At 33.2% G+C, this 26,136-nt stretch overlaps 1 protein-coding gene across 7 annotated transcripts in view; it reads left to right on the top strand.

Annotated features, from left to right (window-relative positions):
• Positions 1–344: 344 nt before the first annotated feature.
• The window catches only part of MARF1 (meiosis regulator and mRNA stability factor 1), a 47,442-nt gene continuing 21,650 nt past the window's right edge, over positions 345–26,136 (top strand). Inside the window, exons 1-16 of one of the 7 annotated variants that reach the window (XM_074280616.1) lie at positions 345–472; positions 3,811–4,011; positions 7,891–8,037; positions 8,389–8,586; positions 10,146–10,320; positions 11,206–11,432; positions 12,976–13,093; positions 15,344–15,516; positions 17,897–18,328; positions 18,492–18,664; positions 18,760–18,918; positions 20,690–20,879; positions 22,486–22,664; positions 24,832–24,912; positions 25,160–25,396; positions 25,530–25,649. In XM_074280616.1, the coding sequence (XP_074136717.1) occupies positions 3,868–4,011; positions 7,891–8,037; positions 8,389–8,586; positions 10,146–10,320; positions 11,206–11,432; positions 12,976–13,093; positions 15,344–15,516; positions 17,897–18,328; positions 18,492–18,664; positions 18,760–18,918; positions 20,690–20,879; positions 22,486–22,664; positions 24,832–24,912; positions 25,160–25,396; positions 25,530–25,649 (2,753 nt within the window). In that variant the 5' untranslated portion in view covers positions 345–472; positions 3,811–3,867. Of the gene's footprint in view, positions 473–3,810; positions 4,012–7,890; positions 8,587–10,145; positions 10,321–11,205; positions 11,433–12,975; positions 13,094–15,343; positions 15,517–17,896; positions 18,329–18,491; positions 18,665–18,759; positions 18,919–20,689; positions 20,880–22,485; positions 22,665–24,831; positions 24,913–25,159; positions 25,397–25,529; positions 25,650–26,136 lie in introns of those variants that run through there. The other 6 variants (XM_074280617.1, XM_074280615.1, XM_074280614.1 and 3 more) reach the window with 6 other exon arrangements.

The following is a 26,136-nucleotide window of genomic DNA, read 5'->3' as shown; positions in this document are numbered from 1 at the left end:
CCCCCTCCTCCCCCCCACCCCGGAACGGAGGGTCTAGGCCGACAAAACACCCCTAAACCAGCAGAGTTCTAGGAGCGCGCTGGGCCTGGGTTGGGAGGGGCAGGGAGCTTCGGAGAAAAGGCGGGGTGAAGCAGGGAGGACATGGGAAGGGGCAGTCTCTGCAGAAACGCTTCCCCAGGAGAAGGCTGAGGAGGTGTGGAAAGTCCCCGGCCCCGCCTCCCAGGCTTTCCAGCACGCCCCGCGGAGGAGGTGTCCGGTGGGAAGTGGGAGGGAGTTCGGGGAAGAGGTGAGAAGGGTGTGCGTGAGGGCGTCGGTTTTGCGACAGGGCGGTGCGTTACGGAAGCGGAAGTGGTGGGTGCGCTTGGCGGCGGCGGCGGGAGCTGCGGAGTCGGGAATCAAAACAAAGGGCTGGGGGGGTGGGGGGGTAGGCGGTATGGCCGGCATGTGAGAGCAGGTGGAGCAGGTGGCTGAGGTGAGTGTGCAGGGGGGGCTGGGGCGGAGCGGAGGGGTCGCGTCTACGCCCTGCGGTCCCTTCCTTCTGGCCCTGGGAGCTGAAAGAAAAGCGCTTTCCTTCCGCCTTCCCCCTTCCCCCCCTTCACACAACTCTTGGGAGGGCTGTGCCCCGCTCCGCGCCTCTTGTGGCTGCGCAGTCTCGGAGACTCCCCACTTCCCGGCCTGGCCCCCTGGTCCCCTTCCCCCCCTTTCCTTTGCTTTGGGTTGGGGAGCCCAGCAGCTCTCCCTTGGGCCCTCCTGCCTCTCTTGCAAGCAGTTTATGATTGGGGTTGGCAGCTTTGTGGGGCGTGTGCCCCCCCGTTTTTACTTTTGGGGGTCGGGCAGCTGACGGCTCTCTAGCTCAGGGAGGGAGTAGAGGAAGTCCGTGATAATCTTTTCTTCATGCCCTCCTTTCATCCACCTCCTCTCCTCTCCCCGCTCCTCCTAGCGTTACCCGCTTCGATTATGTTGTGTGATTGGGAGGGTTACCCCAAGTAAGGGAACGTTAGGATTTTAGAGGTGACAAAAGTAACTTCACTTGAGCGTGTATAGAGAACCGCTGTAAAACTGCTGACACCATTCGATAAGGAACTGGTTATTCGAAAATGAAATGCACCAAGTTTGGTTATATCCGTTAAGGAAATTATTAAATAACCCGTAACATTACAGAGGATTCAGGAAAGCACCAAATATCAGTATAACTTGTAAAAGAACCCTTTGTCTTCACACCCTAGGAGACAGGGTCTGCACCAATGTAGTCTCAAGGATAGAATCTCAAAGGTGTGAGACTTGGAATTTATCTTGGACCCTCCTTCCTAGACCTCCTAAGAGTCTGGTTAAGTTTCTGATTCTATTCTAGAAAAAAAAAATAGCCTTTATGTTACATAGAACGTTCAGTCTGGGACTTTTTTGTTTGTTTCCAATTTATCCTCTATCTCGTTCTGACGTTGTTTTTCTATAGTTTTCCCCATTTACATTGTGAGCTCTTTGGAGCAGAAACTGTCTTTTTGCCTTACTTTGTAACTCCAGAACTTAGCACTTATCCTGGCACTTAATGAGCAGTTAAATAAATGTTTGTTGACAGATGTGTTGCCTCATGCATCTAATTAATTAAACATTTTGATTTGATTGTGTATTTTACTTTATGTGGCTTCCAGGGACACCGTAGTAAAATTGAGACCCAATTCTTATTTGTGATGTTTTGTCGGCACTTTCTTTTTTTCTTTTACCATACTTTTGAATTCGTTCTTGAAAACGCAGATTAAAGTGAATTAACTAGGTTATACTAAAGTTACTTTTTGCTCCTTACCTCTCCAAAGTTGAACAATTAAATTGTAAATGAGGTGTTAATGAATGGTTTTGAGGCTGGAATTAACGACTGATAAGTTTTCTTGTAAAGAAATGAGCATATAGTCTACATACTTAACCTTATCGAATGGGATATCAGTGAAATTCAAATAGGATGCGTCAGTATCCCGCACACTAGAATTTCTTTAGACTACAAAAAGATAAGGACATAGAAAATAAAAAATTGGGAATAAGAAGGAACTTGATGAAATGAAGCAAAAGTTTTTCTTGTACCTTCTGTTCCTAGCCTTTTCCAAATTACTTTGTATCTGTTTTTCTTTTACTTACCCATGTACATATTATTTCTTTCCTGTAAATTAAAAGCTTCTGAAGGATAAGGATTATTTGGGTTTGTTTTAGTAGAGCCATATACCTACTAGACATTTAATAAAGGCATATTGAATTATACTTTAAGGAAGGTCGGTATTTGACAATAGGATCTGTAACTGTCTTATCTGTAATCACTGTGGAGTAAGGGAAAAGGAAAATGACTTAGTGGGAATTTCATTAGAAATACCTACTTTATAATTTTACCTCGAAATTCCTGAAAGATTCAGCCTGTTGCTCTTTCAAGATTCTTTGACTTAGTGAGTTGTAGCAAAACCAGAGGATGATGAACACTAGTGCATCTCATAATAATACTTACTTTATCCATCCATATGTATAGTTTTACAGATGTGCATATCTCTCTGAATTAGAATTCTTAGGCAGAGTTTCATATCCTGATTGAATTTTGAGGACCTTTTTTCTCTGTGAGAAGACCAAGGAAAGCTTGAGTCAGTATCAGCACTCAACACAGATATAGTCAGAGCTGTTATTTTCTATTAAATTAGGCAAGGAGCTCCTGCAGAAAAGTTAAAGCTTTGGAGGAATTCTCCAATTAAATTAATCTTGGATAGGTAGTTAGATGACTTGGTATTTGATGAGGACAATGGAAATCTTTTGGAAAGAAAGTTGAGTTAGATGTGAAAAAAATTTAAACTAATTACCCGAGTTTATGATGAATTAAAAAGAACAAAATGAAGTTTCACATGTAATCTTTAATCCTACTGAAATCATAGTCTTTAGTCAAAGGTTAATTGGAAGATTCTGAATAGTATTTAGAGAAAAAATAGCTCAGAAGAAGGTGGTGAATTAAAAATTTCTAGTTTTTGCAAGGGTCAGTGTTGAAAAATTACTCCTGCATATGTTTTGTCAGTAAAAAGCTATAACTAAGAATCTTTTGGGAAATTCTGAGAAGGAATGTTTGTAGCTATATTATAAACTTTAAAAATAGAAAATCAAGGATAATAATTGGATTAGTTTGTGTAGAAAATGGAAAGAAAGTGGGAATGATATACTACCATTATCAGATTTTCCCCAGGTAAATGAGCAATATTGACTTGATCTGTTTTTTTCTTAAATTACAAGAATGTCTTTATAATTCATAGTTATGAATCACAACTGTACTGTTCAAAATAAAATTATCAGTTCTGTGAATAATTAATTTATTTTTCTTTAGTGATATCAGTTTTTAATAGTGAAGTAGGGAGAGGGAGGAATCAGTTTCATTTGGGGGAGTATCTGAAGTACAAAGTTTCTAAACAATTCTTGATTGGTTTTCTGGGCATTCATGGAAGATTCCTATGAATAGGTAGTCAGGAAAGAATAGATTTTACATACTATCAAAGACAGTATGGGGTAAAATAGCTTTAACATTTTAAAATCAATTATTTTTGACAGTGAAGATGGATAGTTTATTCCTATAAAAAGATTGGTGTTAAGAGAAATGAATAGGTCTCAGGCAAGTGAGTAGTTAGTGTTCAGAATATTTTAGTAAACTAAGTCTTACTGTGTATGTTGGCTTCATATTTTTTGAAAATGTGATCATTAAATTGACTTGAATACACAGTGCACATATTTAAATCTTAAATGTAAAAAAAGTTTATTTGTGCTTTAAAAAAGAAAATGTTCAAATTTCATTTTTCATAGGAGGAAGAATGAAAGAAAGGAAAGACAAAAGAATGTTGAACTGCACTATATGGTTGTATGATGGAAGGAAACGGAACCGAGAACCCCTGCAATAGGTCACGTGGATGGCTTCAACAAGATAGCGATGCTAAGCCATGGCTTTGGAAATTTTCTAATTGCTTTTCTCGTCCTGAACAGACATTGCCACTTAGTCCTAAAACGGTAACTAAATGTTATACTAGTAGCATAAATTTAGTTATTGAAATAGTATATTGTTTCAATATGCTCAATGACAAACTTTCTTTTTGTATACTTTTTGTAGTATCCTTTTGGTCTTCATTATTTTCTAACCAAAGAGTAATATATTTTCTTAACTCTTATATTAAGTGGAAGAATAGATACTTTAAATATTTAATGTTAGACTCTTAGGAAAGCTTTTTCCCTTTGTACCTGGCAGCAATTGACTCTAAAGATAAATTCTACATTGTATTGTGTAATAAAAGAAGAAATCAAAATGAAGGTTATAGTTACTATATCTCTTGTTTTGAGATCTTTTCCTTGTAATACAGAAAAGGAAAATAAGAACTTTATTGGCTTTCTGTTTCTGTAGTCTACTCAATACTTTGTTATACCTTAACTCCTTATTGCTTTATTTTTATTTTTTATTAATTCCCACATTTCATTTATTTCTAAATATATTACTCCTGTCTCCTTCTTCTACCCAGTAAGTCATCTCTTATAAGCCATTGCTTTTTAAAATTTTCTTAATAATTTCACACTTTTTTCCATGCAAAATTTTTTTATCTTATAGTGCTTATTGTTTTCTTATTCTGTTGGCTTTTTCTACTTTTTTTTTTCCTTCTTAGAATTCAGATGAATTGCAGAGACTTACTAAATAATATGTTAATACTACTAGTTTTTTACTTTACACTTCTGTTCTCCATTTCCAACTTCTTGGTATCTTTTTGGTCTTTGGTATCTTGTTCTATTGAGTATCTATTAGGTACTTTGTCCTTAAAGATTATGATGGCAAACAGATCATTGTGAGCTCTATTATTAACTTTGAAAACCACAATTTAACATTATATTATATTGTGTTTTTGTTTCCTTTGCTAAACATTTCTCAATTATATTTTAGTCTAATTCAGGTTTGATATTTTGTTTCTTGATTTTCTTTTCTTATTTTGTTTTGTTTGTTTCCACTTTTTGCTTGCATTCTTTCTGATCCTTTAAGTTGGATATTTCCCATATATCTGTACTTAGCCACATTTTTCCTTTGTCGCCTCTCTTGATAATCTTTTATTCCCCTTGCATCAGCTATCACTTTTATTTGAATGACTCTAAAATCTTTATCATAGTCCTTTTTTTTTTTTTTAGTTGTTAACAAAAATTTCTAATTCATACATCCCATATATTCAGTCTAATCAAATCTTGTCATTTCTTCCTCCACAATGTTGTCTTTCTGTTCCCAGTCACCACTAGATCAGTCCTTTATCACCTTTTGCTTGGAACTATTACAGTACCTTTTAAATCATTCTCCTTGCCTTCAGCTGCACTCAGCCCCTTACTCATTAAATTTCAGTGACTTCTTATGATCCCCAATTCAAACAAGTTATAAGCATTTGTTAAGTGCTGTGTACCAAGCACTATCCTAAGTGCTAATGATACAAAGGGTAGTAAAGCAGATAAGCTTTTTTGTAGTACCTATGTTCCAGAGACTGTATCAAGTGCTTTTTACAAATATTATTTCATTTGATCCTCACAGCAACCCTAGGAGGTAGGGACCCATTTTAGAGTGGAGGAAATTGAGACAAACAAAATTTAAGTAATTTGCTTAGGATCATACACATATAATATAAAATGGAGATAATCTCACAGGGAAGATACTAAGATTAAGAAGGACTGGGCAAAGCTTCTTATAAAAGTGAGCTTTTAGATGGTATTTGAAAGGAACCAAGGAAGCCAGGCAACAGAGGAGAGAGAGTTTTAGGCATGGGAGAGAGCCAGTGAAAATGCATGGAGTGAGAAGAAGGAATATCATATATGAAGTGGAAGAAGGGACCAAGATTTGAAGAGCTTTAAAAGCCCAAAAAAGGATTTTACATTTGACTTTCCAAATGAGCCCCCAGAGTTTTTTTTGTTTTTGTTTTTGTTTTTTAATAGAGAGGAGTGATGGTGAAATAGACCTGAACTTTAAGGAAAAAATAGTCAGACCTGAACTTTTAAGATCATTTTGACAACTTAGTGGCGAGTCTATTGGAATGAGGAAAAACTTTATAAACAGAGAACCTCTCAGAAGGCTATTATAATTTTAAGTGTTTGGGGGGGGGTCCCCTATCAGCATGAAGTCAGTGGAAAATAAGGTGTGTGTTTATAGTATTGATGTTGCAAAAGTATGAACAACAAGACTTGAGAAGTGATTAGAGTAGGGAGGGTTGGAGTGAAAAGTCAAGGATACTACCTAGATTTTGGGGCTGGGCGACTAGCAAGATGGTATTTGTATTTGGGAAGTTAGAAAGAAAAGAGTTTGGAAAGAAAGATGAGTTGCATTTTGGATATATTAAGTTTAAGTTGTTTGTAGATCTTGTTCGTGATATCTTCATAGGCAGTTGGACACAGGTCTTACTAGACAAATAGATCAAGTATCGGCATAAGGATGACAATTATATTTCATGGGAATTAATGAAATCACCAAATATAAAATCTTTAGGCAATGAATGTGTTTTACTACCTGTCACTTTTAAATCTCTTAGGTCTTCTTATACTTTACTCCCCTCTGTGTGTTTGGGAGTCTATACAGTACTTTATCTCCTAACTCTTGAATTTGAACTGATAGTGTCCTGTGTCTTTACCCAACTGCGCATGTGAGGTTTCCTGGCTTCTTCAAGACTTACCTCAAATTCTGCCTTCTGAAGGTCTGTATCAGACCTATCATCAAACCCAGCCTCTTCATTATGAGACTACTTTCCATTTATAGGTTATACTATTTTATATCTACATACCTATTTTTATGTTGTCTCCCTCATTAGAATGGAGACTCTTTTCCTTTCTTTGAATCCTCAGGGCTTCTCAACATGCCTAGCATGTAATAAATGCTTAAAAAATTCTTGCTGACTGATTTCTACTCCTAGTTCTCTTAATTGCTTACCTAGAGACTGATTCAACACATCCAAAATTGAGCTTTTTACAGTTTGCCTTAAAGTTCCTCATTATTCTGATACTACATTTTCTATCACTGGTAACATCATTTATTTGTCTTCCTTCCATTTTTGAAATGTTGGTGTTTGACTTTTCCTCTTGTCCTTCATTTCCCATATCCAGACAGTTTCCAAACTCTGTTGATTCTATTTCAATGTCTCTGAGATACTTGTTCCTTCCTCCTAGTCCATTATAGCTACATATCACCACTTGGGCTATTGCAGTCACCTTTGCTTTCTCACATCTGTTATGTGATAAATTAATATATTTTAGTCATCTGTCTAGTTATATTTCTGCTTGGTATTTGAAATCCTCAATAATGTAGTACCATTTTCCTTTATTATTCCCATATACTTCAGTAAAGTAAATTCCATACTGATTGATTGATCTTTCTGTCTTATATTTTTGCTTTCTTGCCATTTTTTATGTTTGCTCTTCACTCCTTGAATTCCTACCATTTTAATACTACCTCCTCCAAGAAGCCTTAATTCTATTCAGTGACCTCTAATAGTATTTTACCCTTTTATATTGGTCATGTGTTATTTTTGTATTAAATTTGTGTGTCAGTTTTCCCACTTGGCTAAAAGCTTCATGAGAACAAAGATACCTAAACTTTTTATCACAACCCTTGGCATATGTCCTTTACACAGTAGGTTCTCAGTAAATGTTTGATTTGAACTCAAATCTTTGGCCTCAAAATCCCTTTTTATTTGAACTCATGTTGATTTGTAGTTCATCTACTTCAATTTCAGTCCCATAGAGTTGGGATTTTGTGTTTTACTCTGTTTTAGTTTTTGTTTGTTGGGTGAAGTAGTACTTATGATTTGTGCTTTTGAATGGAATGTGAAGAAATTTTAGACTTCATATTCTAATTAAGATACTTCTCAATCTTTTATTTTTCAGAAAGATTACATGGAGAACAAAGTTGTTGTAGATTTAAAGGATGTACCATCTCCTCTTCATGCTGGTACTAAACTTTTCCCAGCAGCCCCAATTCCAGATATTCATCCACTTCATCAACCTCAAATACAACTTCCACCTGCTCCTAAAGTAAGCTGCTGTGCTCATTGCTCTAATGACCCCTCAACTCCTCCGATGCATTTTGGTGGTGGCAACGGCAGCGGCGGCACTGGTGGCAGAGGTACTGGGGGCTTGATTCACGCTGGCTCACTATTAGACTCACCAGGCACTGGTACAATCACTTGTCAAGTAGGGTCAGGGTTTGCTTTTCAGTCTGCATCTTCACTCAAGAATGCTCCAGCTAGAAATAATTTGGCAGGCATTGCAAGTGACTTTTCCAGCATGTGTATAGAAAGTAACTTCTCTTCTTGTAAACACCTGCCTTGTTGTGGAAAACTTCATTTCCAATCATGTCATGGTAATGTGCGTAAACTGCATCAGTTCCCAGCTCTTCCAAGCTGCACCTCTTCTGGCTATTTCCCCTGTTCTGATTTCACAAGTGGGGCTTCCGGGCATTTAGAAGAGCACATTTCACAGTCGGAGCTCACATCCCATGTGTGCACCAACCCTTTGCATCTAAATATGGCACCATCGGTTTGTCTAAAGGGCTCTCATTACTGCGAAGACTGTTTGAGCAAGGTTTGTATTTTTTTTTTTTTTTTTAACACAGTGCATAAACATACTTGGGGTTTTAGAAGTGGGAATTTATAAGGAGTCTTACATTGTATATATAAGATTGTACTTTTGAGTAAGTTTTTTTTATTTAGAAGATAATTGTATTAATCATTTTAACTTTTGCTAGTCTTCGAGGAAGATGAGTAATCGGCAATAAGAATTAGATCTTACATTGAAGGTAAAACGAAAGAACTACTAAAACAAAAATACAGCAATGGAGCTTTTACTGAATTAAGTAGTTCATGCTTTGTAGAGCTTATTGCTTTGTTTTATCTGGACCTGTAATTTTATTAGTGCTGGAGAGCTCATTTGTAGACTCTCCATTGATAGAGATCAATAACTTGTTTTTAATTATGGTCCTACTGGGGAGGTGATACCATGGTCTTAAAGAATTGTTACATGGAGCACTAAGAGTTTTATATATATATATATATATATATATATGTATATATATATATATACACACACATGATATTTATCTATATATTACAGGTAGAACTTGAACCTAGGTCTTCATAACAAGGCCAACCTTCTATCCATCACACTATGCTGCCTCTCAGATATATCATTACTTATTTAATTTATTTGAACCTCAATACCTTGTCATTTTTTCAGAATTTTTCTTTTGCTTTTCAATAAAGGAGAATAAAACACATTTGTGATGATTGATTATTTTTTTAGCTTAAAGCATTTTAAAAGATTTGATTTTGGAGACTCATTTATGTAATGTTGTTCAGAATTTAGATTAGCATTGCACATTTATAGTAAATTGAGAACCTAACACTTGACCATAATGTATGGCTGCATTTACATGAAAAACTTTAATAATCTTTATGTAAAGCATATGATTTTTTGTCAGTCATTTCAGTCACATCTAATTCTTCATGACTCCATTTGGTGGTTTCTTGGCAAAAATATTGGAGTGGTTTGCCATTTGCTTTTCCAATTCGTTTCACAGATGAGGAAACTCAATCATATAAAATCAAGTGTCTTGCCTGAGCTCATATAGTAAGTTTCTGAGGCTGGATTTGAACTCAGGCTTTCTGACTCTGAGCCCAGAGTTTTATCTGCTTTGTTACCTGGTTGCTTCCAAAGCATGCGCAAACACACATCAACACACACACACACACACACACACACACACACACACACACACACACACACACACACACACACACACATATGAAGAAATAGTTTGTAGGTGATGTGGGCCTTAGAGCATGGAGTTTTAGACACTGAATTTCCTAGTTCTTTGCATTGTCATATTTTGTGATAGAGTATAAGGGACAACTTCTTGGAATTAGTTTCTAAATTTAATATCCATGAATTCCAAGAAATATAATTGAAAATTAATTTTACTAGAGTGATGAAGGTATTATTATTTTATTAGTGCTGGAGAGCTCAGAGTGATGTAGGTATTAAGTATATTTAGCACATGCTTTTTAGGTTTTGTGTATAAATATAAAATCCTATTTATATTATAAAGTCTGAAATAATGTGATTGAAAATTTTGTTTTTAACAGCCGGCAAGAAATAGTATAATTGATGCTGCTAAAGTCTGGCCAAATATTCCACCTCCAAATACTCAAACTGCATCAATTTCTATCCCTTTGTGTAATGGCTGTGGAACCAAAGGAACAGGGAATGAGACAGCTTTGCTACTTGCAAATAGTCTTAGCAAAACAGCATCAAAATATGGTAAATGATAATTAAATACATGTTTTTACTAGTTTTATTATAAAATGTTAATATTACAAATATATTTCATTTAATTTTGGAAGGAGTACCCTCTTTCCTTTTTTTTTTCTTTAGTTAAAAAAATTAATCTAAAACTCATTAAACCAATAGATTTTTACATTATCTTAAATTGGGCGGCTTCTATTAGGAAGATTAAAGTGTTAGAAGAAACGACTTTATTACTGTCCTTTAGGATTATAATTGGAAGGATTTGTTACTGAGTTTAATAGAAAGAGGAATTGTAGTCATGAAGTAGAACAATGATATTATGAAATCCTACAATATGTTAAAATAGCTCCTGTTTCATAGGTGTACTGTTCAATGTTCTGTTTTGTTTTTAAAAATCATTAATATTAAATTAGCTATTAATACAGCATGCTAAAATACTAAGAACTATTTTGTAACTGCCCAACCCTTTTTACTTTTTCTGATACTTCCTTTACTTTTTTTTTTTTTAAAACTTTCATATATTCAATATATGCAATTCAGATGTATGTTGGCTTATGACCGGTCAAAAAATAAATCAGATTTATAAATTGACTTGCTTTAGTACTTTACCAGATCGGGAACTTTAGAGTTTTTTTTCCTTGTAAATAGAGATGGTATTTTAAATGACAAATTAGGTGGTTTTTTTTGTTTTTTTCCCCACCCACTATAGTAGTGGTTTCTCCTTGAGGGAACATGATATCTAATCAAGTGTTTCTTGGTGTTTTTTTTTGTTTTGTTTTGTTTTTTTTTAACTAAGTATAGTAACTGGAAAAATAAAAGTAGAAATCTTACTTGATTTTATTTTTACCAGTTTTTCTTTTTCCATAATTACAATAGAATATGTTAAATTTTTTAAAGGGTCCTCAGAAGTTGCAATAGCAGGACAGGTGCTAGAAAACTTACCCCCCATTGGAGTTTTTTGGGACATTGAAAACTGCTCTGTTCCTTCTGGCCGGTCAGCTGTGACTGTTGTACAACGAATTCGTGAGAAGTTTTTTAAAGGCCACAGAGAAGCAGAATTCATCTGTGTTTGTGACATCAGTAAAGAAAGCAAAGAAGTTATTCAGGAGCTGAATAATTGTCAGGTAAAAAAAATACTATTATGTTATAGTAATAAGCACAAATAATTGGAAATTTTTTCAAGTTTTAATAATGTCCAGTAATAATCTTTATTGGATATGTTCTCTTCTTTTACCTGATTGGGAGTACAGGAAGTTATTTTTGTACTTTATCTAGATAATACCATAATGGTCATTATTAATTTCCAGTTGTGTCTAATTAACCAATTTTGTTATATATCATTATTTGGATTTTATGAATTTTTACATATTTGCCTTATTATTATTAATCTAATTAGTTATTTTCTTGATTAAGGGGAAAGTCTTTGATTTCTTTATCTACCTCCACAGTCCCTTACACATAGTTCATAATAAATATTTTGTTGCTTAATAAAAAATATATTTAGAGGGGCAATGTTGGATAATACTGGACTTGGAGGTAGGAAGATCTAGAATCAAATCTCACCTAGCTGCATGACTCTGGGCTGTCACTTGACTTCTCTACATGGAGGGTAATGATAGTTAGCAACCACATAGAGTTGTTGTGAAGCTCACATGAAATGAGGTATCTCACATGTTTTGTAAACTTTAAAGTGGTCAATAAACATGCTATTGTTAATGTTATTGTTTAAGAGCTTTTGGTGAATGAATTTTCACAAAATCAAAACTAAAAAGATATTGTCCATGCCATTTAAAAATATCTTAGTAGTCATTTCAGCAAGTCAGGTACCCTGATAGTCACTTTGTCATTCTATTGTATGTTTTATTTTTTTCAAAGTGATAAGTCTAGTTTTTGTGCTAGATAATAACTACATTACCTAATAAAAAAATTGATATACACTTGTTGAAATACTAAATTCTTTTTAAAATTGGAGGTTTTGTGAGTCATCACAATATCTAAAATTACAGTTCTATTATACATCTACTGAAATTCCTGCTTATATATTTTTTTATGACTCTGGACAAAGCTTTTCCTGATAGAGGATACATTTATGTGCTTCATTTTTGTTATTTTTTGTGTAATGTAGTTAAGGTTTAGGGAATCAAATAAAAGATAATGGTTTATATGAATTTTATAACTTTGACATAAAAATATTTCAGGAGTTTGTCCATTCTCATCCTTTCTCTTTCTCACTCTCCTTTCCCCCCATCGTCATAATTTTTAGGTGGTTAATAACTACAAGAAAATAATCCACACATTTCATTTTTAAAATTCCTAACATTGATAGGGTTTAAAATCCCTGTCATTAGTTACATATTTTAACCAAAGCTGCTTAATTAATTCATTTCAGATTTTTTCTTTTCCTTCTGTCTATTCTCTGATATAAGAATTAAAGAATAAAGTGAAAAAAATAACAAAACATAATCAAAGGAAAATTAATAGTAAAACATTTTGATAATGCACAAATTATATAAAATAAGTAATTAATTGAAAACCATCTGTAGTTTGTTTTTGCATATTAAAATGACAAAGAATTGTATGAATTTTCTCCCTTAAGGATATTTTCAAGGTAATGGACAACTGTAATAGGATTAAATCTTTACTTTGTTGTTCTTATGAATAATGTAGGTGACAGTTGCACATATCAATGCTACTGCAAAAAATGCTGCTGATGATAAACTCAGACAGAGTCTCAGAAGATTTGCAGATACTCACACTGCACCAGCCACTGTGGTTCTTGTGTCTAGTAAGTTTGTATCAAGATATTTATGGGTTTAAGTTGGTGGTAATGCTTATGGTTATTTGGGGATTTAAAAATTTATAAAATAAAATGTGGGCAGAAAGGAAAATGTAACAAATCCTGGTACTTATTAAGTTGGAGCTTTATTATAGCAGAATGTATTGTCTCTTCTGGAGTTCTTAGCTTTGGATGTATGACTTGTATTTTTAATATTTTTATAACTACTTCTGTATAATTTGATTTCCTAATACTGTTGTCTTTTATGTATTTAAAAACATCTTGAGAAGAGGTTCATAATATTCAAGGATCCTATGACCCCATTCCCCTCCCCCAAAAAATTTAGACTAGATATTTTTATTCCTTTCTTTTCAGTATGTAAGGGCCAGATTTATCTCTATAATGTTTTTAGTTTTGATTCTAAATTCAGTATTACTTAACAGATTCAGTGTCAACTTTTCTAAATCTTTGTTCCCCAAAAGAAATGCTTACTATCTATAGTGAATGGAGTTAGCTACCTCTGCAAATGAATTGATTTCTGCAATTTTACATTTTACTCTAATATGAGAAATGAAATCTAAGGATTGAAGGTTTGAAGTTTGATACTTTTATAATAAACTGTTGTTAACAATGAAACTATTGACCAAAAATCATGACTCCAAAAGACATGCATAGAAACTAGATTTATTACAAGAGAAATTAACATTCGTTTAAAATTTCTTCTACCAAATACAAAGGAATTCAGTGATATAGAGAATGCCTTTGGTATTTAAGTTATAGCAAAAGGGAAAGTTAGGGAATGGGAGGAGGACTAGTCCCATTCTTAAGGAAAGGGATAAGGAAAGAGTCCTCTCCCCAAGGAGAGGGGGAAGAGGAAACAAAAGTGAACTTGTTTTTCCTTTGTGGGAAATACTAGTCCATGAAGAGGGATGGTCTGCATAAGTACTAAGGTCTCAGTTGTAGCAATGGTTTATTGGTCTAGGCAGGCTGGCTGGAGCTAGGTTTAACTTCAGGGGCACTGAGAGTTTAATATAGTTCAGATGTGAAAGGTTGCTGTTTATGGGGCCTTCATTTCTGGAACATAGAGCAACTCAAGAAAATAAGTTCAATTTTTATATCTCTCTCTGATCATGGCAACTTGCAGATATGCTAATAACCACAGAGAGAGAGGACCTGGTAAAATATTATCTTGGACACTACTGGGAAGAGCATCTGAAGGCTAATATTTAAAAAATACTTCACAAGGATAATGGGTAACAGACAGAAAGCTAACAAGAGGCTTATTCATTGGCCTGAGTCAATGAATTTAGGCCTCTGGGGGCAAGAATTTCCGAACTACATTTACAAATAAATATGGCTCATGCAATTTACATCATTGGAGATGATACAGGATGGTTCCAAGTACAAAGTGGGATCAGAATCATTGACCAATCACAGTACAAGTTCGATTAAGAATACCTAAAATCAGGTACTAATTCACAGTACACCAAAAACTAAAGTAGTACAATAATGAATATCCACATTAACAAACATTGTCTCCTTGCAATTTAGTAACCCATTTCCATTGTCCATTCAGTCACCATGTTTCATCTTGGATCTCGAATGTCCCATGTAGTTGTCTAGTCTTTCAAACGTCCTTTCTTGGGGCAATGCTGGAAAATATTTGTCCTCAAGGGTATCACTTCTCTAGATTTCTTTTCTGGTTCCCTGTTACTTGTAAAGACTCCTTAGATTTTTCTGCTAAAGTCTTTTACAAAAAAAGATTTCAATATAAGCCTCAAAATTTACTTCTCTAAAATCTAGTTCACCTGGTGAAAACCAACTGGAATCTTATAGTACCAACCTTATCAGTAATAGAGCTATAAGAGGTGGGGTACCAAAAAGGAATTCAGTTTACTTGTAACTTCAGTTACAAAAGATTATTATTAAGTTAGCTTAGGGAGCTTCATCTCTGGAAAATAGGACATCTCAAAGAAACAAGTCCAGGGACCCCTTCAAAAAATTTAACATATTTTGACATATCAAATGTAGTAGAGGATTGTATTTAAAGGAGGGATTGCCTTGTGTTGCCCTATTATTACAAGATTTAAAATTATAGCAAATTTCTGTTTGTGCTTAATGTGCTTTAAAGAAAGTATGGCTTTTAGATTCTTCCAAAATCATATTCATTTGTATGGCTGGTACTTTTCCTTCAATGAATATTAGTAGAATTTTGTGCCACACTTTCTAATATTGAGAGGAAACACCTTTCTCTTTCAGCTGATGTCAATTTTGCATTGGAACTTAGTGACTTGAGGCACCGGCATGGTTTCCATATTATTTTGGTACATAAAAACCAGGCCTCTGAAGCACTGCTGCATCATGCTCATGAGCTTATCAGATTTGAAGAGTTCATTTCAGACTTGCCCCCAAGATTACCACTAAAAATACCAGTAAGTAAGTGGATGCATGTGTGAAAGAGACTTAAAGAATATTTTAATTATATCACAATATTAAATTATATAGACCATCAAACTTGGAATTGAAAATTATTTTATTTTCATATAGGACCTCAAATTCTTTAAATGATACTTTGATATTTATTTGTTCAATTGTCAATCAAAGTCATTCCCCAGGCAAAGGTACAGAGCAGGTCAGATTTTGTGCCCTTTTATCATAATTTTTTTTTTAAAAGCATTTTTCAAATTATCTTTTTTTGGGGGAATTTTCTTTTTTTTCTTTTTTCCTTTCTCTCTTTCCCTCTTTTTCCCTTTCCCTCTGCTTCCTTCCATGTACTGTTAGTGTCTTCTTATTTCCTTTTAGTTTTTTTCATGATTGTGTCCTTTTGAGAACATTTCTTTTAGATGTGGTTTTGTTTATTTTTGGATTGGAACTAAATTGTATTAAGTATCTGCATTTTATATGTACATATATAACATTTTTATATGACATTGTTATTCTCTATTTTGCCTTTTTATTTAGACTTAAAGAAAAGGCTAAATATTGATTGACAATGGAATATTATGGCTTATTTTGTTTTCCTTTTAGTTCAGTGTGAATATTAGTTTCATATTTTTCCATTTATCCTCTTTTAAGACTTTCAGAGTTTAATCATTTAAAATCTGTTATTCTAGTTCAGGGGTTCTTAACTTGGAATATGTGAGCTTGCTTTTTGAAATGTTTTAATAACTATTTCAATAAAATCATTTTCTTTGATTATGTGTATTTTGTTTTATGCATTTAAAAACATAATTCTGAGAAGGTATATATGAACCACATACAAAAAAGGTTAAAACTTTCAAGTTTCTCTATCCTGACTCCTGGATAAGAAAATAATTTCTTTATGTTTTTTATTCATGATCCATCAAAAAAAAAGACTATTATACTATAATGTACTAAGGAAAATGTTAAGCAAAGATTTTGTTACTTGATTGCTTGCTATCAGTTTTTATGGCCTATCTACTCCAATGAATACCAGAACAGAAATTCCCTCTAGCATTTCTATCAGTAGATCACCTAATGTCTGCTTAAATATTTCTAATGAGAGGAAACCCACTTCCTCCTGGAGCAGATCATTCCTTTTTTCAATAACCATAGTCTTTAGGATATTTTTCTTTACATGGAACATAACTCTAGTTTTCTTCAACTTCTACTCTTTGCTCCATACAGAACTGTCATTCTTCCTCATAACAGCAATTCAAACAATTAAAATATTTCAATTTCAAATAATTTGAAATAGTTATCATATCCTCTTGAAGTCATTTCTAAACTAAAAAATACTTTGCATTTTAACTAATATTTGTAAGATATGATTTTTATTTCTTTTACTTTCCTTATTATTGTTCAAAATGCTTAAGCATTTTGAGAATGTTCTTAAAAGTATAAACTGAACAGATACTCTGTTTGGCTTGACCATGCAGTGTACAATATAATTCATCTCCTTTAAGCTGCATATTATGCCTCTCATATTGCATCCTAAGATAGTATTAACTTTTTTCAGCTGCTTTGTCTCACTTGATTTTAGTCAATTAAAACACTTAGATGTTTTTTTTTTCTCACAAATTGCTTTCTAGTTATACCTCTGGCAGATTTAGTTCTTGCAAAATTAATTTTTTTTTTGGACTCAAGTGTAGGATTCTATCTCCAAAATTTATCTTCTTAGATTTAGATTAATGATGTAACATTTCAAGATCTTTTTGGATCTTTATTTGTTAGGAAAGCTAATAATGTCTTAGTTATTACCTCTTCTCAATTTTGTGTTATTTGAAAAATGTGAGTAGTGTGCTAATATTTATAAAACATATATATATATATATATATATATATATGCATATATATGTAAAACACACACACACATATATATAATTTTTATTTGTCTTTGATAAAAATTTTAAGTAGCACAGAACCCAAGACCTAAACCTTCTTTTAATTTAACATCATTAATGATTATTCTCTTATTCTTTTTCAACTTTGAACATTCACCAGGTTCCAATCCACCTAATTGTAATTGTCTAAGCTGTATCTCTTCATCTTGTTTTCAATGATAACCCAAGAGACTTTGTTAAGTGCTAGTTTAGTTGTCATACATTCTGATGTTCTTCCATTCTAGAGTGATAGAACTCAGAACTCTTACTTACTATGTCTAAAGGAATAGCCTTTTTTTTTAGAAGATATATATCATAGTAAAAATTTTTGACATTGGATAATTTGCCCTGTCATCTTGTCATCCCCTTTTATTATTAGTTATGGTTTAAAAACCATCCATTTTGTTTCTTTGGTTTCTAAATGATTGTTTGTACTTGGGTTGATGAAACTTTATCTTTTCTTTTGCAGCAGTGCCACACTTTGCTTTATGTTTATAACCTACCAACAAACAGAGATGGCAAAAGTGTTAGTAACCGCCTTAGACGCCTGTCAGACAACTGTGGTGGTAAAGTGCTCAGCCTTTCTGGAAGTGGTGCCATTTTGCGCTTCTTGAATCAAGAAAGTGCAGAACGTGCCCAGAAGCGAATGGAAAATGAAGATGTTTTTGGCAACAGAATTATTGTGTCATTTACTCCCAAAAATAAAGAACTTAGTGAGATAAAGAATTCAAATACTGTTTCTGATAAAGCAAAATCTCCCAAAAAGGTCAACAAAAATCCAAAGTTGTGCCTAGTTAAAGATGGAATTGAACAATCTCCCAATGCCAAAGTCATGCCTGGAAAAGGATTACAAGCAAATCCTGGATCTGCCACAAAAAATACTAACATTAAAAGTTTACAGGTAATTTTGGCAACTTGATTTTTAAAGTTTCTCTTTGTGTATTCTTTGATTACAGTTCTATAGGTCACTGACAGACTCAAGCACTGTCAGTTATATATTTTATCCTGTACTATAGTCCTAGTGGGAATCATATTTTAAGCAATATTGTCTTTGTATCTTTAAGGAACTATGCCGAATTGAATCGAATACAAATAATAAAAATAGTGAACACCACCAGCAGGATCAGCTAAGGATGGATACACCTTCTCCACAAAATAATTCTCGTGCTGCAAGTGCTGAAACTCTGACAGCCAAAACTGCAGGAACAGCAGAATCTGTTTATAAAAGCTGTCAGAAGTATGTGAAGTTACTTTATTTAAAAACTGAATTAATTGATTATAGCAAAAATAAGCTTTTTCCTCCATCTTGTTTTTTGTTTTTGCTTTAATTAGGAAAGAGAACCTTAATAACCGAAGTATTACCAGTTCACCCGTAGAGAAAAAGGATAAAGAAGAGATTATGTTCCAAGTCAGTTATCCATCTGCTTTTAGCAAGTTGACTACATCAAGGCAACTCAGTCCTTTGCTTGTATCTCAGAATTGGTCTTCTAGGTAAAAACCAGCTTTACATATGAGTAGCAATATTTTTCATGATGATTTTATTTTTAATTTGGACATTTGTGGCAAGAGAAATTATAGGAAATGTTAATCTACTTTTGGTTGAAAGTACACTATTATTATGTATATATAGATCCCTAGAAGAAAATAGTGATTTCTGATAATTTTCTAGAGCTGTTTTTCTTAAATGAGTAGACCTAGATCCATGAATTAGTGATCTCAGATTATGGAAAACTTTTAGGAAGGAAGTTGACAATTGTCTTGTGGAATGGAAACAATACACCTTGCTCTAATCTCTGTTGATGATTTTGGTTAACAACTTAAGGGAGGGGATTTAACCAAGATTTCTGGCCAAAGATAAGGAAACTGTGACTACTGCTGAGAAATCTGTTGTGAATTTATGATTGGTCCCTATTAACCCTGCTGAAGAAACCTGACCTAGAACCAGATATCACTGCTGTATGTGTTAATTCAACAAAGATAATAACTATTTAGGACTTTACAGGCACAAAACAACAATAATTTATTTTATAATTTTTATTATAAATTCAGTAAATTAGAGAGACCTTGTGGAATGGGAGAGAGAGAGCTGGCCTTGGAGACAGAGACTTAGATTCAAGTACCTATCTACATATACTAGCTCTGTGATCCTGGATAAACTAATTACCCTCTCAATGCTCTAAACAATTTTCTTAAGACTAGGCTGCTATGATAAAGTAACAATTGTATTGGTAGAGAGAGATTCCTTATCTGAGAGTCCCATAAAAGTCCCCCCCCCTAAAAAAAATTAGTCTTTTTTTTATAACTTGTCAGCCAAAACAATCAAACATACAAATAAGGAATAAAACTGTAATGAAGTTTGTCAAAGTAGAGCCAAACAAAAATTATATTTGTTCTCTAGCCCTCTCTTCATTTAAAGTTCCATTAATTTTGCCTTTTTTATTTTCCAGTTATCATTCTTAGTTTTGTTAAGTTTTCTAAATTTAAATCAAATAGTCTTTGGTTGTCTTACATTCTGAAGATATCACAAAACTAAACATAGAACAAGAATCCAAATTAGTGTATTTTTTGATTCAGAAAAGATAATTTCAGAAAGACTCTAGAGACCTCTGAGAATTCGTAAAATAGATTTAAGATTTTTCTCTACGGGAAGAAGAATGTGATAAAATAGTGATAAAAATGTGATAAAATAGAGATCCAGATAGACTGGAAAAAGAATATGAAGAGAATAAATTGAGTTCTGATATTTAGATGGAGTTTTCAAAAGTCAAATTTTAAACTTTGATTAGAATAATTATCTAAAAGGCAATCTCCTTCATTAGCATGTTTACTTTTCTCTCAATAGTAATAACTCATAATGCTTTAAGATTCAAAGAATGTTTTTTTCACTAAAAAACTTTTGGAGTATCTTGTGCAAATATCCTTATTTTGTAGGTTGAAGAAACAGGCTCTGAGAGATTAAGTGATGTTACTGGTGCAGCTTAGTAAAATATCTGAAATTAGATTTAAAGGTTTCCTGACTCTTAAGACCAATACCTTATTTGCTATGCCACAAAAATTTTTAAAGCTAGGAATATTTAATGCACTTAATTTAAACTAAAAGTCAATAAATAGTAGTTTTTTTTTGAAATTAAGTATAATTATTTGTGCATAGGATTTTTAAACAAAAAGGAAAAATTTTTTAAGGGCCATTTGTATAGTGCAACTTTTTTTTTTTTTTGACATGTTACAATTGATAATATTTTTAATATGCTTTTATTTTAAGCAGGAGCATATCTCCAAACCTTTTGAACAGAGCATCTCCACTTACTTTCAGCATCACAAATCCTAGCAGCACTGATTGCCCTGACCCATTTGCAAATGGTGCTGATATTCAGATTAGTAATATTGACTACAGATTGTCTCGGAAGGAATTACATCAAATTATGCAAGAAGTTTTCTCTAGACATGGCAAGGTAATATCTCAAAATTGTTCTTAGTGTTATTTTTATGTGTTTTTTTCTTTGTTTAGTTTCTTGTCCCCTTTGTTAAAAAGAATTTTAAATGGTATAATGTAGCAAATACTACTTAAAGTAGTATAGTTTTAGTGGTTTAATTATAGTCTAATGCAATATGTCAGGTCATTCTTAGTATGTAAAGCACTAAATTATTTAAAATTTTAAAAAATGGAAATCAAGCTCATTGCTTTTTTTTTTTATATAGCTTTTTAAATACAAGATATATGCATAGGTAATTTTTCAGCAGTGACAATTGCAAAACCTTTTGTTTCAACTTTTCTTCTCCTTCCCCCCCTTCCCTCCCCTTCTCCCAGATGGCAGGTTGACCAATACATGTTAAATATGTTAAAGTATAAGTTAAATACAATATATGTATACATGTCCAAACAGATATTTTGCTGTACAAAAATAATTAGACTTTGAAATATTGTACAGTTAGACTGTGAAGGAAATCAAAAATGCAGGTGGACAAAAATAGAGGGATTGGGAATTCTGTGTAGTGTTCATAGTCATCTCCCAGAGTTCTTTCGCTGGGTGTAGCTGGTTCATTTCATTACTGCTCTATTGGAACTGATTTGATTCATCTCATTATTGAAAAGGACCACTTCCTTCAGAATTGATCATCATATAGTATTGTTGAAATATATAATGATTTCCTGGTCCTGCTCATTTCACTTAGCATCAGTTCATGTAAGTCTCTCCAGGCCTTTCTGAAATCATCCTGCTGGTCATTTCTTACAGAACTATTGTTCCATAATATTATTATTCCTTAATATTCATATACCACAATTTATTCAGCCATTCTACAATTGATGGGCATCCACTCAGTTTCCTATTTCTGGCCACTACAGAGAGGGCTACAACAAACATTCCTGCACATACAGGTTCCTTGCCTTTCTTTAAAATCTCTTTGGGATATAAGCCCAGTAGTAAGACTGCTGGATCAAAAGGTATGCACAGTTTGATAACTTTTCGAAGCTCATTGCTTTTTGCTTCTGATCTTCAAATCACAGAAACTTTGCTATAGAAACAATCATCATCTTCCCTTAAGGGAATAAGGCATGACCATTTACCATGATTATAGGGCTGGATTAAATGATACTTTTAAGATGTAAGTGGATGATACATCTTAATAACAACTCCTAAAATATAAAACTGAGATTGCTTAGAATTGTTATAATTTCTTTATATTGGTATGTGGGTCCATCTAGTGTTCTGTTTTTAGGTACAGCTTGCTAACAGCACACTGATTATTGTTTTCAGTCTACATCTTCTTGGTGTTTTTTGAAGTCATAAGAGGCCATGAATGTTTCTATTCTAAGTTTGGTACCCTAGGACTTTAGATCTAGTGACCTTGACTCGGGTCCTTGAAGTTCCCCTTATTTTAGCTATGTGGAATTCTGTGGTCCTGAAAATAGAAACAAGTGACTTACAGATAATTACAGGACAGGAGTGACCCTATTGTAAGACCAAGTTTTAAAAATTTGTCTCAGTGAAATCAGGTTCATTTTTAATTTGGTTTGTTGACAAGAAACTTGTACAGTTTTATTTTTTGCTGTTTTAGGTGAAGAGCATAGAGCTCAGCCCTCATACAGATTATCAACTAAAAGCTATTGTTCAGATGGAAAATTTGCAGGAAGCAATCATTGCAGTGAATAGTCTTCACAGATATAAAATTGGCAGTAAAAGAATCCAGGTCTCTTTGGCCACCGGGACAGCTAATAAATCTTTGTCTTTACTAAGGTAAAAAAAAAATAAGTCCTAATTATAGAAGAAGAAATTTTGACTTAAAATTTACTTAAGCCAGCATCATAGCTAGTATTTATATATAGTGCTTTATGATTTGCAGAGTGCTCGCGCGCGCGCTGTGTGTGTGTGTGTATTGTGTATAGATGTATATAGGTTATCTCATTTAATTCTCACAGCTCTCTGAGGTAGGTGCTAATATTATCTCAATTTTTACTGATGGCAAAATTGAGCCTGAGAACAGTTTATAGTGACTTGCCTAATTCATTCTATTAGCTAGTGAATGAGGCTGAATTTGGACCCAAGTCTTTCAATGCTGTATCCCTCAGCTGTTTTACATGTATGGGAATATTTTACTTATTAAATTAGTTCTTTAAAAATAATATTTTTCCATCCTTATTCAAAGTTAAAATTCTAAGGTCATTCTTTTTAAGAAGTACATCTTAACTGTGGTGAGCATTAAAATAAAGTAATCATCTAATGTATATAGATTTGATGTTTTAAAAAAATGTAAAAATAAAATCAAACTTTAAAAGCAAAGACTTGAAAATTTTCTAAATGAAGATGCCATGAAATTACCTATATATGACATCATGTTTCTTATGTAGTAAGTTCTCTTTAACTCCCATGTAGCTTTACGATTATGTCTTTTAAGTTCATATTATTTAGAGAGAATTAGTTGTTAGCAGTTTTGATTGTAGTAGAATCACCAGTATGAATTTTTTGTTATTAGGAGTATTTTCCTGGATTTGCATCTATATCATGCTCTTTGTGGATGTATTCTAAAGCTCTAAGCTTAACTGGCTTTTCTTTTTGTTAGATTTTTCTCTCAGTGACCTCATCAACTACCTTACATCTCTGTGCATAACTACTGGATCTCTTTTGAGCTCCATCACTGACTGCCTTTTGTGTATTTTAAACTGAATATCTCATGTACATCTCAAAATTCAATATGTCTAAAACATAATCCATTGTCTTCCCCCCAAAATCTTCCTTGACTTAAGTCTGTCAGTAGTCAAGGAATTCAGAGAAATCTTTGTGTAGAATATACTTAAGCTATGTCTTGAAGGAAATGAAAGATATGTGAGGTAGAAAGGAAGAGGAAATGCATTCAAGCAGCAAAGGGAAAAGAGAATTGGAGTCCATGTATGAGGAACAGTTAGAAAGCTAGTTTGGCTAGATTGTAAGTGTGAAGAGGGGAATGAATAATTTATAATGAGGTTGGAAAGCAGGACAGGGCGAATACTAAAGGGTCTTTAAAAATCACATAGTGGGATTTCTTTTTGAGAGACAATAGGGAGTCATTAGAGTTTATCAAGTAGGAGGCAGGACATAGGCATTTGCAAAAAAAAAAAAAAAAAACTTTGTCAACTTACTCTGTGGAGGATGCATTAGAGGGGAAAGAGGCTTAAAAGCATGGAATCTGCTTAGAAAGAAACTTGTGAACTGTTCAATGTCACATAGTTACTATCACTTCCCAGCCTCAGTTCCTTAGTATGTAAAAAAAGATGATAATAGCACCTGATCTGAGGATCAAATGAGGTAACATCTATAAAGTGCTTTCTGAAACTGAAATCTATATATAAATGCTAGCTGATACTATTTTTTTTTTTTTTGGTTTGATGATGATTTATCCCTTTGATAAGTTTGTGCCTGACATATAGCAGCTGCTAAATACATGTTTGTTGATTGATTAATTGACATAGGAAAGTAGATTTGATTATTGTTAGGATTTATGATTCTGTGATCTATTTGGGTAACAACTTAAATATCATTTTCTCTAAGATTTAAGTTGCTTAAAATGTTAGTCCTTTTCTGTTTTAAATTTTTTTTGTCATTAATAAATCATCTTAGAGCATGTTCTTCTGAATTGTAGCAATTCTAATACACATGAATCCAGTGAACAACTTTTAAAGTATATCTCATTAATTACTAATTTTAATTTCTAGTAGAATAGGGCAACTTCTGACTGCATTTTATAAAATTTACAATATGTAACTTCACCTTGTTCTTTGGTTCCCAGATCTTTATTTTAAAAATTCTGGAGAACTTCAGGAGCTTGATTTCAGTGTGTGAATAATTTTATTGATAAATTGTAATCTGTTTACAAAAATGGTTTGAAACAAGTTGTCGAAAATTGTTTTCTAATTTTTTATGCTTATAGCTCAGAAACGGTATCCATCCTTCAAGATGCTCCTGCTTGTTGCTTGCCTTTGTATAAGTTCACAGATGTCTATGAAAAAAAGTAAGTTTACTGAAATTCACTGCTTATTAAAATTACTTTTTAAAAGGATTTTAAAAAAATAAACTCATTTTTCTATTAATGACTATGACAAAAATGTAAATATGCTGTTTATTTTTCTTATCTTTGTTAAGTTACTCAGACTTGTGAATTTTTCTAGCATTAAGAACAGGTTTTTTGTTTTTTTTTTTTTTTTTTTTTTGGAACTGTATACTTAAATTCTGTATTATTTCTGTACTTTCCCATTTAGGTTTGGACACAAATTGAGTGTGTCAGACCTATATAAATTAACAGACACAGTAGCAATCCGTGATCAAGGAAATGGGAGGCTGGTGTGTCTGCTACCTAGTAGCCAGGCCCGACAGAGCCCTTTAGGGTCTTCCCAGTCACATGATGGCTCATCAGCTAATTGTAGTCCGATTATCTTTGAAGAACTAGAATATCATGAACCTGTCTGCAAGCAGCACAGCTCCAATAAAGATTTCAGGTAGACTATTAAGGATTTTTTTTAAAAAATTCATCCTCTTATAAATGTTTTCTTTTATTCTTTAGAAATAATTGATGTTATACTCTGTTAAAATTTAAATAGACTACTAAATACTTTTTTCTCATTATTTTAGTGAACATGAATTTGATCCAGACTCATACAAGATTCCTTATGTTGTACTCTCTTTGAAGACATTTGCACCCCAGGTTCACAGTCTTTTACAAACACATGAGGGCACTGTGCCGTTACTGAGGTGAATAATTTTGAATGTCATTTTTAATGTCAAAACCAGAATAAAATGATTTTCTGTTCCCACTGGACAGTTCTTCTTTGCCAAGTCTACTGAAGTTCTATGCTTAGTATTTTCTCTTTTTAAAAAAAATAATTAGCCTGAACTTAACTTGGTTAAATTAAGGAGCTCTAAAGTGGAATAAGGTTTTATTTTAGGTTGGGGAAAACATGATCTGAGCAATTAGAACATGTCTTGTTTTGTTGATGAGGTTTTTATTTCTAAGTTCAAGTTCAAATAATGGAATTCTATTTCTAAATATTTATTTATAATTAAATATATGCATTTAATTATATATTAAATAAATATATAAATATTTATTTTATTTATAAATATTATTTTTAAATAATAGCTGGCATTTCTATATTCGATTGTGACTTGCAAGAGTGTTTTATGCACACTGGAAAGTCTTTAATTTATTTTACTTCTTGATGTTTACATTTAACTTTTG

The sequence above is a fragment of the Sminthopsis crassicaudata genome, chromosome 1, assembly GCF_048593235.1.
Source record: "Sminthopsis crassicaudata isolate SCR6 chromosome 1, ASM4859323v1, whole genome shotgun sequence".
NCBI lineage: Eukaryota > Metazoa > Chordata > Mammalia > Dasyuromorphia > Dasyuridae > Sminthopsis > Sminthopsis crassicaudata.
This window is presented reverse-complemented; position numbering and strand designations above follow the sequence as displayed.